A 12,114-nucleotide genomic window follows, 5' to 3' on the forward strand; every position below is an offset into this window, starting at 1 on the left:
GACGGGGACCTGAAGTTGGGCTTCAGGCATCTAATTACGTGAACCGATTTCAAAAGCACTGAGCTTTCTCATTAACCTCGATGGAAGCTATTGGAGGCTCAGCACTTTTGCGGATCAGGTCATCTGTTTAGGTGCTTAAATACCAACTCAGGAACCTAACTTTGGGTACCCATTTTAAATAATCTTGCACTCCCTACCCTCATTCCTTGAGCCCAAATGGTCCACTCCTGCATTTGGAGGCTGGACTTGCACATTTACTTAATAATATTATACATGTTTAAGAGGATTTTCAAAGCTGGCTTTTGAAATACTTGATGCCGTTACAGCATTTCCATTTACTGAATTGTGGCATTTCTCTTTTGTGTTGGGCGCTCCCCTCTTGCTACCTTCTAGAAGGAAGTCCAGTTTATATTTCTGTGCAACCTGACATCTTCACTGTGAATTTTAATTGGTTAATATTGCAGAGCAGGTGTGAATTTAGGTTTGTTTCTGTAGTTCCTATATTTTGTATGCATTAAATAAAACTGGTTTTGCCTATGCTGATTTCCGTGTTGAAATGAAAGCCCAGCCATTGCACTTCATGTACCCGGTTCCATTGCCCAGGGGTAGTTTATTTCTTTAGTCAGGAAGCACATTGAGAAGTGGCTGTGCTTCAGTTAACGGGAAAGGATGACTATGGTGATAGGAGTCCCATTGATAGAAGCGAAGCTTTCTGGGTTGGTGATTTTCTGTAGTTGGAGCACAAACCTTCTCCCTCACCGTTACCTGATTTATATTCTTGTGTAAGTTTTATATGAAAATTGATATTGACATATAATTCTCCAATGGTGGCTACGTTGGTGTGTTTAGCTGATGTGAAGTGGGAAGCACTAAATATTGTTCTGCATTTGATTGCCTTTAACTATGAGACAGAGAATACCGTTGCGTCACTTTTACAGGCCTTCTGAAATATTCAGGCCTTAGTTGAAATATTCAATCCAGTGATAGCAACCCAAATCAGACCTTGCAGGGAGGAGACAATACTCGATTCCAACAAGTAGATTTATTATAACAAACTTTTAAACATGTTTATATTCATTACATACAGAAAAGCTACCCGCTGTGTTTTACCACAGCGTGCTTCACTTTGAAACACTTTCATTGAGCGGTGGCCCCTTAAGTTAGATACCTGCTAGCCACCTTTCATTACATCCACCTGCTGTGTTACCCTGAGAACACCTAGGAGTCTGAACATTTGTCTGGGTGTGGAGGGGCGGGGGGAGATTTTTTTTTCTTTACGGATTGGTTGAGCTTGTAGCCTTTCAGGGGTTCTTCAGAAAGCTGTACAGGTGGGCAACAAGATAATCTTTATAGTGGCCATCAATGAAACCCTTCCCGCTGTTGTGGACAAACCAGCAGTGCACATTGGTTCCAAACACTTGGTCTGTCCTGTAGTCCTTCTGCAACCCGCTGCAATAAAGAGAGCAACAAAGATGATGGGTGGTGATGGGACAAGTAGAAAAGATAATGCAGCAATCGGGCCTAAACAGCAATAGTCTGACTTTAGCAGGAGTTGCCTGCGTGTGCCTATGGGCTGATCAACCGGTCTTGAATGACAGAAGATTTCTACCTCCATAAAAGCCTAACACAAACCCTACGGCAAGCTGTAGTAACCAAAGCTGTGTGATTGTACCTGCTTCCCTGGGAGATGCCTTCCAGCTGCCATTTGGGGCTGAGCATGGAGGCAACAGATGTTTCTGATGCCACCTCACCCACTTAAAAGAATGAGAAAAATCAAATGAACTGTGGCTTCTGGAAGTGAAGCTGCAGTAAGCCATGCTGCTCACGGGTAGCCAGAGTGCGACAGCATTACATTCGGTACTACCTCTCTCCACAAGTAGCTCCGCTGACTCCAGAGGGACTATTTGCAGAGTATGATGCTACATGAGTGTCAGAATCAGGCCCTGACAAAGTAGACCACCTGTGCGGAGGAGCACTGTCTATGCTGGCTGGAAGATACTCAACCTGAAGGATCCTACGGAGCAAGGTTTCCATATTTGCTTCCCCTCTGCTATATGCTACATGGAGAGAGTCCTTGCTGTCCTTTTATGTTTCATTCTCATGAAAAATAAGCTTCAAACCCCAGTGTAATGTATGTGCGGCTAACAAAGCTTCAGAAGCGTTGAGTGGCAAGAGCAGGGAGAATGTAGGAAAACAACTGGCCAGGTGTGTTCTACCATTAGGTGAAGTCCATATCTTTGACAGTGGAGTAAGGACCCAGTTATGCCACCTTGGCGCACATTGAATAGTACTTTACTACACCCACAGTCCAGCTGATTACAACAAATAAGGTTGGCACAACTGGGTGCTAAATGAATAAGCTAGGGCCAAAAGTTGTGTGTCTCTGCATAGGACAACTCTGCCATCACCTGTATGGGGCGGAGATCTCTGCATCCAACTGCCTAGGATGGTAACAGTATGGACCTAGCCAGTGGATTTCCATGTGGTGTTGGATCTCCTAGGATCTGGCCCTTTGTTGTGTGTTCCTGCTCTGTAGGGACTGTGTTCCATTTTGCTTCCCTTGCTGGATTTGGGATACCTTGTTCAGAGCACATTTATTCTCACTTGCAAGCGAGGTATAAAGCTGTACTAATTGGGAGAACTGTAGGTATTTCTGACTCCTGAAGAGACATGCTACTGTCTTGTTTCCCAGGGGGAGGTAAAGGATGTAACTGACACGCTTTGCGATGTGTGTAAGTTTGTGCCAGTGCCGCTTTCCTCTGTTTGAAAAAAAGTGCACCACATGCAGGGTTTCCACAGGAAGCTCCGGAGAGCAAAGTGCAGGGGCCGCCTTGCCTGGGAAAAACCCCCACAAAGCCAAGTCGTCTTGATCTGCAAGCTGAAACCTGCAGGTTTCCCACCATGCTTCCTCCTAAAAGCTGGGGAGAGGTTTCCTGCTAAGTTGGCGAAGCCTAAAAGCAGCAGATTCATAAGGAAATCCTGCTCTATTTTTACTGTTGAGAAGTCCCGGGCCTCTCTACTTGCAACACAGGCTACTGAGGAGTCATGCTGCCATTCGCTCCCCCACTGGGCTAATCTCCTCCTGAGACCAGCATTACTTTCTGAACTAATATTGAGGGTGAAATCCACAGCATAGAGTAGCTGCTCCTGGCCTCCCACCCAGCCCCTTCTCCTGCCACAGCCATGTATTCGCAGCAACACAGAGGGGTTTCCATGGACCCCTAGTGCAGAGAGTACACCAGATAGCGGACTGCCCAACCAAGACATAGGCAATGGGGATTCCGTAGTTGTAACAAAGGGCAGAATTTAGCCAGGGGGGTTTTTATTACTAGTGGTGGTCCACAAACAGGAAAAAACCCAGCTTGACTTTCAGTACTGTGTTGGGTCTGCTGTGCTGACAGTTAGGAAAAAAAACAAAATATGCTTTACTTGTAAGCAGAGAAAATTGGGGTGGAGGGTGGGGATCACAGAGCGAAGAAGTCATTGTTAGAGAATGACTATGTAATTAAAGAAAAAAGAAAAGGAGTACTTGTGGCACCTTAGAGACTAACCAATTTATTTGAGCATAAGCTTTCATGAGCTACAGCTCACTTCATCGGATGCATACTGTGGAAAATACAGAAGATGTTTTTATACACACAGACCATGAAAAAATGCATGTTTATCACTACAAAAGATTTTCTCTTCCCCCACCCCACTCTCCTGTTGGTAGTAGCTTATCTAAAGTGATCACTCTCCTTACAATGTGTATGATAATCAAGGTGGGCCATTTCCAGCACAAATCCAGGGTTTAACAAGAATGTCTGAAGAATGGGGGGGGGGGGAGAGGAATAAACAAGGGGAAGTAGGTTACTTTTTATAATGAATCAACCATTCCCAGTCTCTATTCAAGCCTAAGTTAATTGTATCCAATTTGCAAATTAATTCCAATTCAGCAGTCTCTCGTTGGAGTCTGTTTTCGAAGTTTTTTTGTTGAAGGATAGTCACTTTGAGATCAGAAAGCGAGTGACCAGAGAGATTGAAGTGTTCTCCGACTGGTTTATGAATGTTATAATTCTTGACATCTGATTTGTGTCCATTTATTCTTTTACGTAGAGACTGTCCAGTTTGGCCAATGTACATGGCAGAGGGGCATTGCTGGCACATGATGGCATATATCACATTGGTGGATGTGCAGGTGAACGAGCCTCTGATAATGTGGCTGATGTGATTAGGCCCTATGATGGTGTCCCCTGAATAGATATGTGGGCACAGTTGGCAACGGGCTTTGTTGCAAGGATAGGTTCCTGGGTTAGTGGTTCTGTTGTGTGGTGTGTGGTTGCTGGTGAGTATTCGCTTCAGGTTGGGAGGCTGTCTGTAGGCAAGAACTGGCCTGTCTCCCAAGATTTGTGAGAGTGTTGGGTCGTCCTTCAGGATAGGTTGTAGATCCTGATTATCATACACATTGTAAGGAGAGTGATCACTTTAGATAAGCTATTACCAGCAGGAGAGTGGGGTGGGGGGAGAGAAAACCTTTTGTAGTGATAAACACCCATTTTTTCATGGTCTGTGTGTATAAAAACATCTTCTGTATTTTCCACAGTATGCATCCGATGAAGTGAGCTGTAGCTCACGAAAGCTTATGCTCAAATAAATTGGTTAGCCTCTAAGGTGCCACAAGTACTCCTTTTCTTTTTGTGAATACAGACTAACATGGCTGTTACTCTGAAATATGTAATTAAAGATATTTTCATTGACTACATTCAGAAGGGAGGTTACCAAACATTTTAGAGCTTCATCTTTTTCTTGGCTGAGTTTGCTCAGAATTCCTACCTTGTGACAGTAAGTTTGTGTCCTTTCACTTCCATGGTTGCTTCTGGTTTCTCTGGATCCCGACCGGGTCTTTCATTGTAGATGTGCACGGTTGGTTCAGACATGAATTGGCCTAGCCAAAGAGAAGGTTAAAACTGCTTGCATGTCACGGCCTTCAGCTATCAGATTATAAAAATCACAATCCCAAGCATGCAAATTGGTCTCTGTAATGCCTTAGGACCTTCTACCTTGTGGAGGTTGGCACTCTGCTTTAGAGCCAGCTGACTGTTTCCGCTTAAGCAGAGCGGGGCTGGGAAGATCAGTCAGGCAAGCTCATGCTGACTAGTTCTGTTCTGCTGTGGAACTTTCCTAGGGATTCCTGAATTTTAAAAGGGTGAGGGTGGTTTTGTTTTGTTTTTAAAGGTGACCTGCACAGGAAAGAACCATCCATCTCAGGGTATCCCCCATTACTGTGGTATGGAAAGGGTTGTCAGGTAAATTAGATTTGTAGAGGGCAAGATCTCCAGGAGATATCAGGAGTCTTCTACTCTTCTCCCTTCCCTGAGAAAGGGGACTCTCCTGGGGAAAAACATAGATGTGAGGTGTGGGGGAGGTGGGGAGGGAGAGTCATTAATTCTTTCTTTTTCTCCTCTCCCCTAACCAATTGGCTATGGTGGGGAGGCTTGGTCACAGAGCAGATGCCCTGCAAGTGGTCAGACTCCAGATCAGCCTGACTTATTCTATAAATTCATTCCACAGTTGAACCCCAGGGACTGAGAATGATTTCTCTTTGGTTTTCACATGCTTCATGCTGGGTTTGGTAAGTTGCATAGTCACACAGAAGCACCGAACTGGAGTTGTGACCGTCTGCTGATATACAAAGTCTAAGTCTATCCACCGGTGTCTTATATTAAGTGGCAGCATGTAAATAATTAAATCACCTTGGAACTAACATACCTAACTGCTCTATTACTTTCCTTTTTTCTGTCCTCTGTTCGGATCATAATGTCTTTGGGGAAGGGGCCTTATCTTATTTCATGCGCTGTGACTATTAATGCATTATCATAAAACTGAGCTTTGAGCTCTGGAAGTCAAGTAGATATGAAAGGGCACCTGCTGAACACACTGTTGGTCTTGCCATAAATGAGGACAGAATTTGGCTAAAATACAGGGGGCCAATCCTCTGCACCTGTAAATCAGCTTAGCTCCATTGACTTTAATGGAGCTACCCCAACGAACACCAGTGGAGGATTTGGCCCAGTGGTTGATAAAGAAAGATTTATCATGGGAAAGCCAATTAATTATTTTGATGGAAAGTTAAACAACACTATGCTAGATATGGGATTTTTTTCTCCTCTTGTTGATGATTTCCTTCTTCCCCAGCACACAGAGTTCTAGCCAAAACCAATAGAGTCGTATCCCTCCTCCTAAAACCCGACCATAGGGCTTTACCTATCAGACCATGTGCGCTGGGTGAGAACCGGTTTGTAGGGGGAATGTAGATCCCTAAGAAATCAACGTTGACCGGGTGATTCTTCCACACCCGGTGAAGCAAAACCATGAAGGACATTTCCGTGTCCATGGCGATAGTGACAGTGCGCTCTTTCTTCACAGACACAAGCAGCCTAGCGGAAGCATAAAACAGAAATGAGAGCCACGTCCCTGGTTCTGCTGAGGCACTTCGCTTGTTGTGTACAATGGGTACTGCATTCTTCACACGTCAATCAGTCCCGGTTTTTAATGAGGATTTACAGAGCTTTTGTTACCACCCAACAAATCCGTGCAAGGGTATGATCATCCTCCCCTTTTTCGCATTTGGAAACTGAGGCAGAGAAGTTCACTAACTTGCCCAGCTCTACATAGCAAAGTCAGTGGCAGAGTCAAGATTAGAACACACAAGTTCCTATTGCCTAACACCAGGCTCATTCACTATGGCAATGTAGGGTCAATACAAAAAAGATCAAGGTGCCTTTATTATTCATAATCATAAACTGTTCATAATGGCTTCATTGTTGAGACCACTGCTTATCACGCTGATTTCTTGGTGCTGTCCCCATTAGTTGGTTGTATCCATCCATTTCCCCTTATGTTATACTTAGACTGTAAGTTGTTTGGGGGCAGGGACTGTCCTTTTGTTTTGTGGTTGTACAGCACCTATCACACTGGGGGCTTGATCCCTGATTGGCCCCTGAATTCTGCTACAGAACAAATAAGAAATATTAGCGTCTATAGCCACAGGGATGACTGAGCTACTCAGACACATGCAGCTGCTCAATGGGTGAACCAGGACTTTGTTCTCTTCATTTTGAGGAAGGATTAGAAAGCCAAGCCAGGCTCATTTCCCCACGGAAGTTCAGGTGTAATTCTTGCCCTCGGATCCACAGGGATCAACACATTCCAAATAGTTTCCACAAAGTACAATGGAAATGCGCCTCCTCTTACCTTTTCCGAATGATGCTTCCTGTGTCGGACCAGGACAGAGCGGTGCTGTAAGAGCCGTCTTTCAGGATGATTGTCTCTGTGCTGATCTCTACTTTCAAGCCTTTGTTTTTGAAATAGAATCCAATTTTGCCAAAATAGGTGCTCAGTTTTTTATTCTCTTGCTTCTTGGCCCCAGTGAGTTGCCCGTTGATCACGATCCCTATGAAAAGTAGAGTATGTGGTGTTTCCCATGAGTTTTTGACATGTAATCCAGAGACTTAGTCAAGTAATAGGAGACAAACAAATCATAAGACCTAAAGCACTCTGAGCAGAGAAGGCCACTTCCCAATGCACAGTTTTGGGACTTAGTTATTTATTTAATTTCCTGCTTGGCCCCAAAGACGACATTTCTTTTCTTCCTTTCTCTCTCTTCTGCTGCTTTCTTCTTTGTGCTCAACTGAAAGTGCAAATGGAAGAAATGCAGCCCCACAGTGGCAGGTTTCCAGTGGAATGGATAAGATATTGTTGGTGCATCTGCAGAAGTCTATCCATGTATAGCCTATAGATCAGTGTTAACGGAACACATTAATACCATTAATTCTAGTGTCTGCAAGTGATCCAAAGTGTGTGCTTGTGTAATCACTGCAATTTACCTGCTGATCACGACCTTGTAGGCATGTTGTGATGCTCGTTTGAATTTCCTAAGATCGTAGCAGCCAGGGTTGTAAGAAGGTGTGAGCTTTTTCTATTTTACATCTAAGTACATTTCATCTAACTGCCCAGGCTCACCCATTGCTCAGTCCAGTGCCAGCTGACAGTCTAGGGACTGTACTGAGTTGCTGATGGAAAGCTACTAATAAGCTACCTGTTCAAAACCACAATCCAGACAGAGAACAGCAATGACTGCCAGCATTGACAGGCAAAGAGCAATACTGGGAAGCCAAGTATGTAGGAAGAAGTTGCTCTGAAGATTGCTTAATATCCGTGTTACGTAGAGAACATTACAAGCATCATGCCAGTGTCCAGGGAACTGATACCATGCTCCGACTTAGTGTTCACATTATTGAGATTAAGCCCAGCAAGCCTGTTCTGCAACTTGTGTGTGCTCTAATGCTGATTTCATTTACATCTACATAAATCAGAGGTAGCTGCATTGAAGTCCATCTCAGGTCAGAGGAAAATTGGCTTGATTAGAACCGACAGCAGTCAGTAAAGCAAGAATCATCACAATGAACCTGGTACATATTCCTTTCCCCAAACCAAGGCCTTTCAGATTCTTTGGGCTGCATGGTGCTATATAAATGGAAGCTATTCATATTCTCTTACCAGAATCAGGATCTGAAACCAAGTTCAGGATCTTTCCAGGCTCTGAGTCAATATTGAAGCAGATGTTCTCCTGGCTCTTTAGCAGATGGATGATGAAATGTGGGTCATTGTCAACTAAGGTACAGAAATAAGTGGGGAATAAAAAAACAAAATGAAAGTAGGGGTGTGACTACGTGTATGAGATCTGAACAGTGTTTCCTCACTGCTTTATACGTTTAGTTCTACCTATGCACATAGATAGGCACAGCTACGTCTATTTGCCGATTTCAAAGTGCTTCCACTCTACAATGTTAACCAATGATCCCACAACACTCCTGGGGAAGGAATAAGTAGCATTATCCACTTTTGGTAGATGGGGAAATTCCCAAGCAATCCTTACAGAGGCCTGTTACATTTTTTTTAAATGAACCAAAAATCCCCATAGGTCTGTGATGGGGTGTATAAACCCTGCACTGGCAATGAAGGGGTTAAAGAGCAGCTGTGGGCAAGGTTGGCGCCGCCCTGCTGGCCCTGTCAGTCATGTCGGGAGCATAATAAAGGCTTAAAAGCAGGACGTTCCCAGCAGTTGCTGGCCAGCCCTGGGAGACAGCAGATGGCGACTCTACAGCTCCCAGGGGAGACTCCTGGAAGCCTTCCTGGCCTCAGCGTGTAACTCATTGCGTTGAGTTACAGGGTTAACTGATTGAGCTGCCTGCTGGAAAACACCATGTGCTACATCATGACTGTGAGAGTCTGAGCTACCTTCTTTTAAAAAGCTTGTATCCAGCAGGTAATACTAGAGATGGGGCTGATCCAGAAGCCCAGAGCTGAACCTCCTCACTCTTCCCCCCCAAACAACTGGGGGCAAAGTTCAGATCTAAATCCGAACTTCAGAGCTGGGACCCATGTCTACATCCTATGTCCTTATTCTGAATAATGGCTTGATCCCCACCCCTCCCCTTGCCATTGAAGCCAATGGGAATGTTGCCATTGACATCAACAAGAGCAGGATCAAGCCCCTAAATACAGAATAATGCAAAGAATTGCCAGTGCAGAGAACACCCCTGAGTCGGGAGCTGGACTATCTTGCTCATTTTTTTCCTTTCCAAAACAGTAAGTTTAACTATTTCAAAGTCTAAAATTAACCCTTGGCCTTGCCCCTGAGCACGCCTTCAAAGGGGGGCGGGCGGTTACTGTTGCATATGTCTGCATTGTTATTAAGCGATTGCAGACGACGGCTCTCCCAGATCGTTTGTGTAAATTAGACATTAAATCATGGCAGAGACCCAAATGTTAACAAGACCCAGCAGCCTTCAGAGAATCCAGAGATCCTTATCTACCACACAACATTCATGCTGTCATTTACAATGGGAATTAACTCTGGAAATAATGTTGCATTAGCTTTGCTACTACAGATGAGCCAGAAAGAGAGTCCTTTGGACAGACTGTGACTCCCAGTAGCAGATGGCAGGGAAGACCTATTAGATCATCTAATCCATCCTCATGATTATCCCCTAGAGTATATTTTCTAGGGCTTTGTCCATTCACGCTTTAAATCACGTAAGTGATGCACCATGCTTCTAAAGAACTACTACTTACTTGAGTGCCATGCATATTTTGGGTGTAACTTTGGGGTGTCTGTAATGACCCCCTGCATGGGTTATGAATACGGTTTCAACTTGAGAGCACTGGCCTCTACCACTTTGGCTACAGGAATAGCTGCGTTAACTGGTAGCAATCGTTGACTGTTATTCTCCAGTGAAGCCACAAGATGAGCATGTGATGTCTGTTTTACCAAAGCAAAATGTACACAATACTCCCATTCCAAAAGCAAACTCAGGGCAGCTGAGAGATCTCTCTGTACAGAGTTAGGGTGAAGTACCTTTATTCATCAGCTTCAAATTCGTTGATTCCAAGGCCAGAAGGGACCACTGTGATCAGCTAGTCTGACCTCCTGTATCGCATAGAATCATAGAATATCAGGGTTGGAAGGGACCTCAGGAGGTCATCTAGTCCAACCCCCTGCTCAAAGCAGGACCAATCCCCAACTAAATCATCCCAGCCAGGGCTTTGTCAAACCTGACCTTAGAAACCTCTAAGGAAGGAGATTCCACCACCTCCCTAGGTAACCCATTGCAGTGTTTCACCACCCTCTAAGTGAACAAGTTTTTCCTAATATCCACTCTAAACCTCCCCCACTGCAACTTGAGACCATTACTCCTCGTTCTGTCATCTGCCACCTCTGAGAACAGTCTAGAGCCATCCTCTTTGGAACCCCCTTTCAGGTAGTTGAAAGCAGCTATCAAATCCCCCCTCATTCTTCTCAGCACCATGTCATTTAGACTTGGGCCTAAACTGCAAAAACAGCCTCTCATTTCGGATTTTTTTGGTGCCCAGTTTGGGTCATTTAGAGCTGGATTTTTCAGAGGGGTTGAGCATGCACAGTGGCTGCTAACTTGAAAATCTCTGAAAATCAGGCTCTACTGAATCCAGCATGGCGACATCCAGAATTACTGGATGCTTTAGACCAGGGATCGGCAACCTTTGGCACGCGGCCCATCAGGGAAATCCGCTGACAGGCCGGGACCGTTTGTTTACCTGCAGCGTCCGCAGGTTCAGCTGATCGCAGATCCCACTGGCCGCGATTCACCATTCCAGGCCAATGTGGGCTGCGGGAAGCGGCATGGGCCATGTGCCAAAGGTTGCCGATCCCTGCTTTAGAATATGTGGGCCCAAATCTTTGCGACACAGGCGCTGAGAACAATTGCAAGGCAGCATCAAAGTGAAGAAACGAGGCTTTGAAATTCCCCTTCTGTAGCAGCTATGCAACAAATATTCTGTGTTTCTTTGCCTTTGCCTTTTGCAAGTTCAGATTCAGGGCCAAATCTGTATCCAGACTTGACTGCTGAGGCCCCCTCTTGAGAGCATGGGGGGATTTTGCACTGCTCTCAAACTGGAATGTGGACTCTACCAGTGGAGGCCAGTGACCTCTGAAAGTGGGTGGGGGAAATTGCACGTCAAAACCAACGCAATGCAGTGACTGTCCCTAGTTGAATGGCGAGCAGGCAGTGCTGTCTCCATCCATTTGGATAAACGGGCCATTTGGCTTCTTCCGCCATTGCTCTCTTCCCCCTACCCACACACACACACACACACCTTTGTATACAAGAGCTGTACTAAGCAAAGCAAAAGGGAGTGAAGCAGATAGACAGCCCATTGTCTTTTACCTGCAGTTATGCGAGGATCAGAAGATACAGTTGGAGCCCTGAGAGCACTTAATAGACGCTCTGCTGTAGCTGTGGGTTTCGCCCAAGGTGGGATGGACTGATCAAGGCCATTGGAGACTACACCTAAAGTACCTGTTTGTGAAGAGGTTACATGAAATTGAAAATTAGTAAAAATGGCTGCACTGATAAAGGATCATCGTAATTTTCACTTTAGCACACAATGATCGGGATTCTGATCCAATTTACTGCAGGAGAATTATGCCAGATTTACATGGCTGTATCTCAGAACAGAATCTGACTGATTTACGATTAAGGGCTTGTAGAACTGATCAATGAAATTGTTTTTAATTGTTCACTTTATTAATAAACT

General features: G+C 44.8%; 1 protein-coding gene across 1 annotated transcript in view; it reads right to left on the reverse strand.

Moving 5' to 3' along the window:
* Positions 1 to 1,203: 1,203 nt before the first annotated feature.
* ITIH2 (inter-alpha-trypsin inhibitor heavy chain 2) overlaps positions 1,204 to 12,114 on the reverse strand; it is a 40,521-nt gene continuing 29,610 nt past the window's right edge. The window contains exons 16-21 of the mRNA XM_074952842.1: positions 11,745 to 11,876; positions 8,539 to 8,652; positions 7,234 to 7,432; positions 6,244 to 6,416; positions 4,813 to 4,924; positions 1,204 to 1,449 (exon numbers count right to left, since the gene is read on the reverse strand). Coding sequence (XP_074808943.1) covers positions 1,302 to 1,449; positions 4,813 to 4,924; positions 6,244 to 6,416; positions 7,234 to 7,432; positions 8,539 to 8,652; positions 11,745 to 11,876 — 878 coding nt within the window. The 3' untranslated portion in view covers positions 1,204 to 1,301. The remainder of the gene's footprint in view (positions 1,450 to 4,812; positions 4,925 to 6,243; positions 6,417 to 7,233; positions 7,433 to 8,538; positions 8,653 to 11,744; positions 11,877 to 12,114) is intronic.

This window comes from Natator depressus, chromosome 1 (assembly GCF_965152275.1).
Source record: "Natator depressus isolate rNatDep1 chromosome 1, rNatDep2.hap1, whole genome shotgun sequence".
NCBI lineage: Eukaryota > Metazoa > Chordata > Testudines > Cheloniidae > Natator > Natator depressus.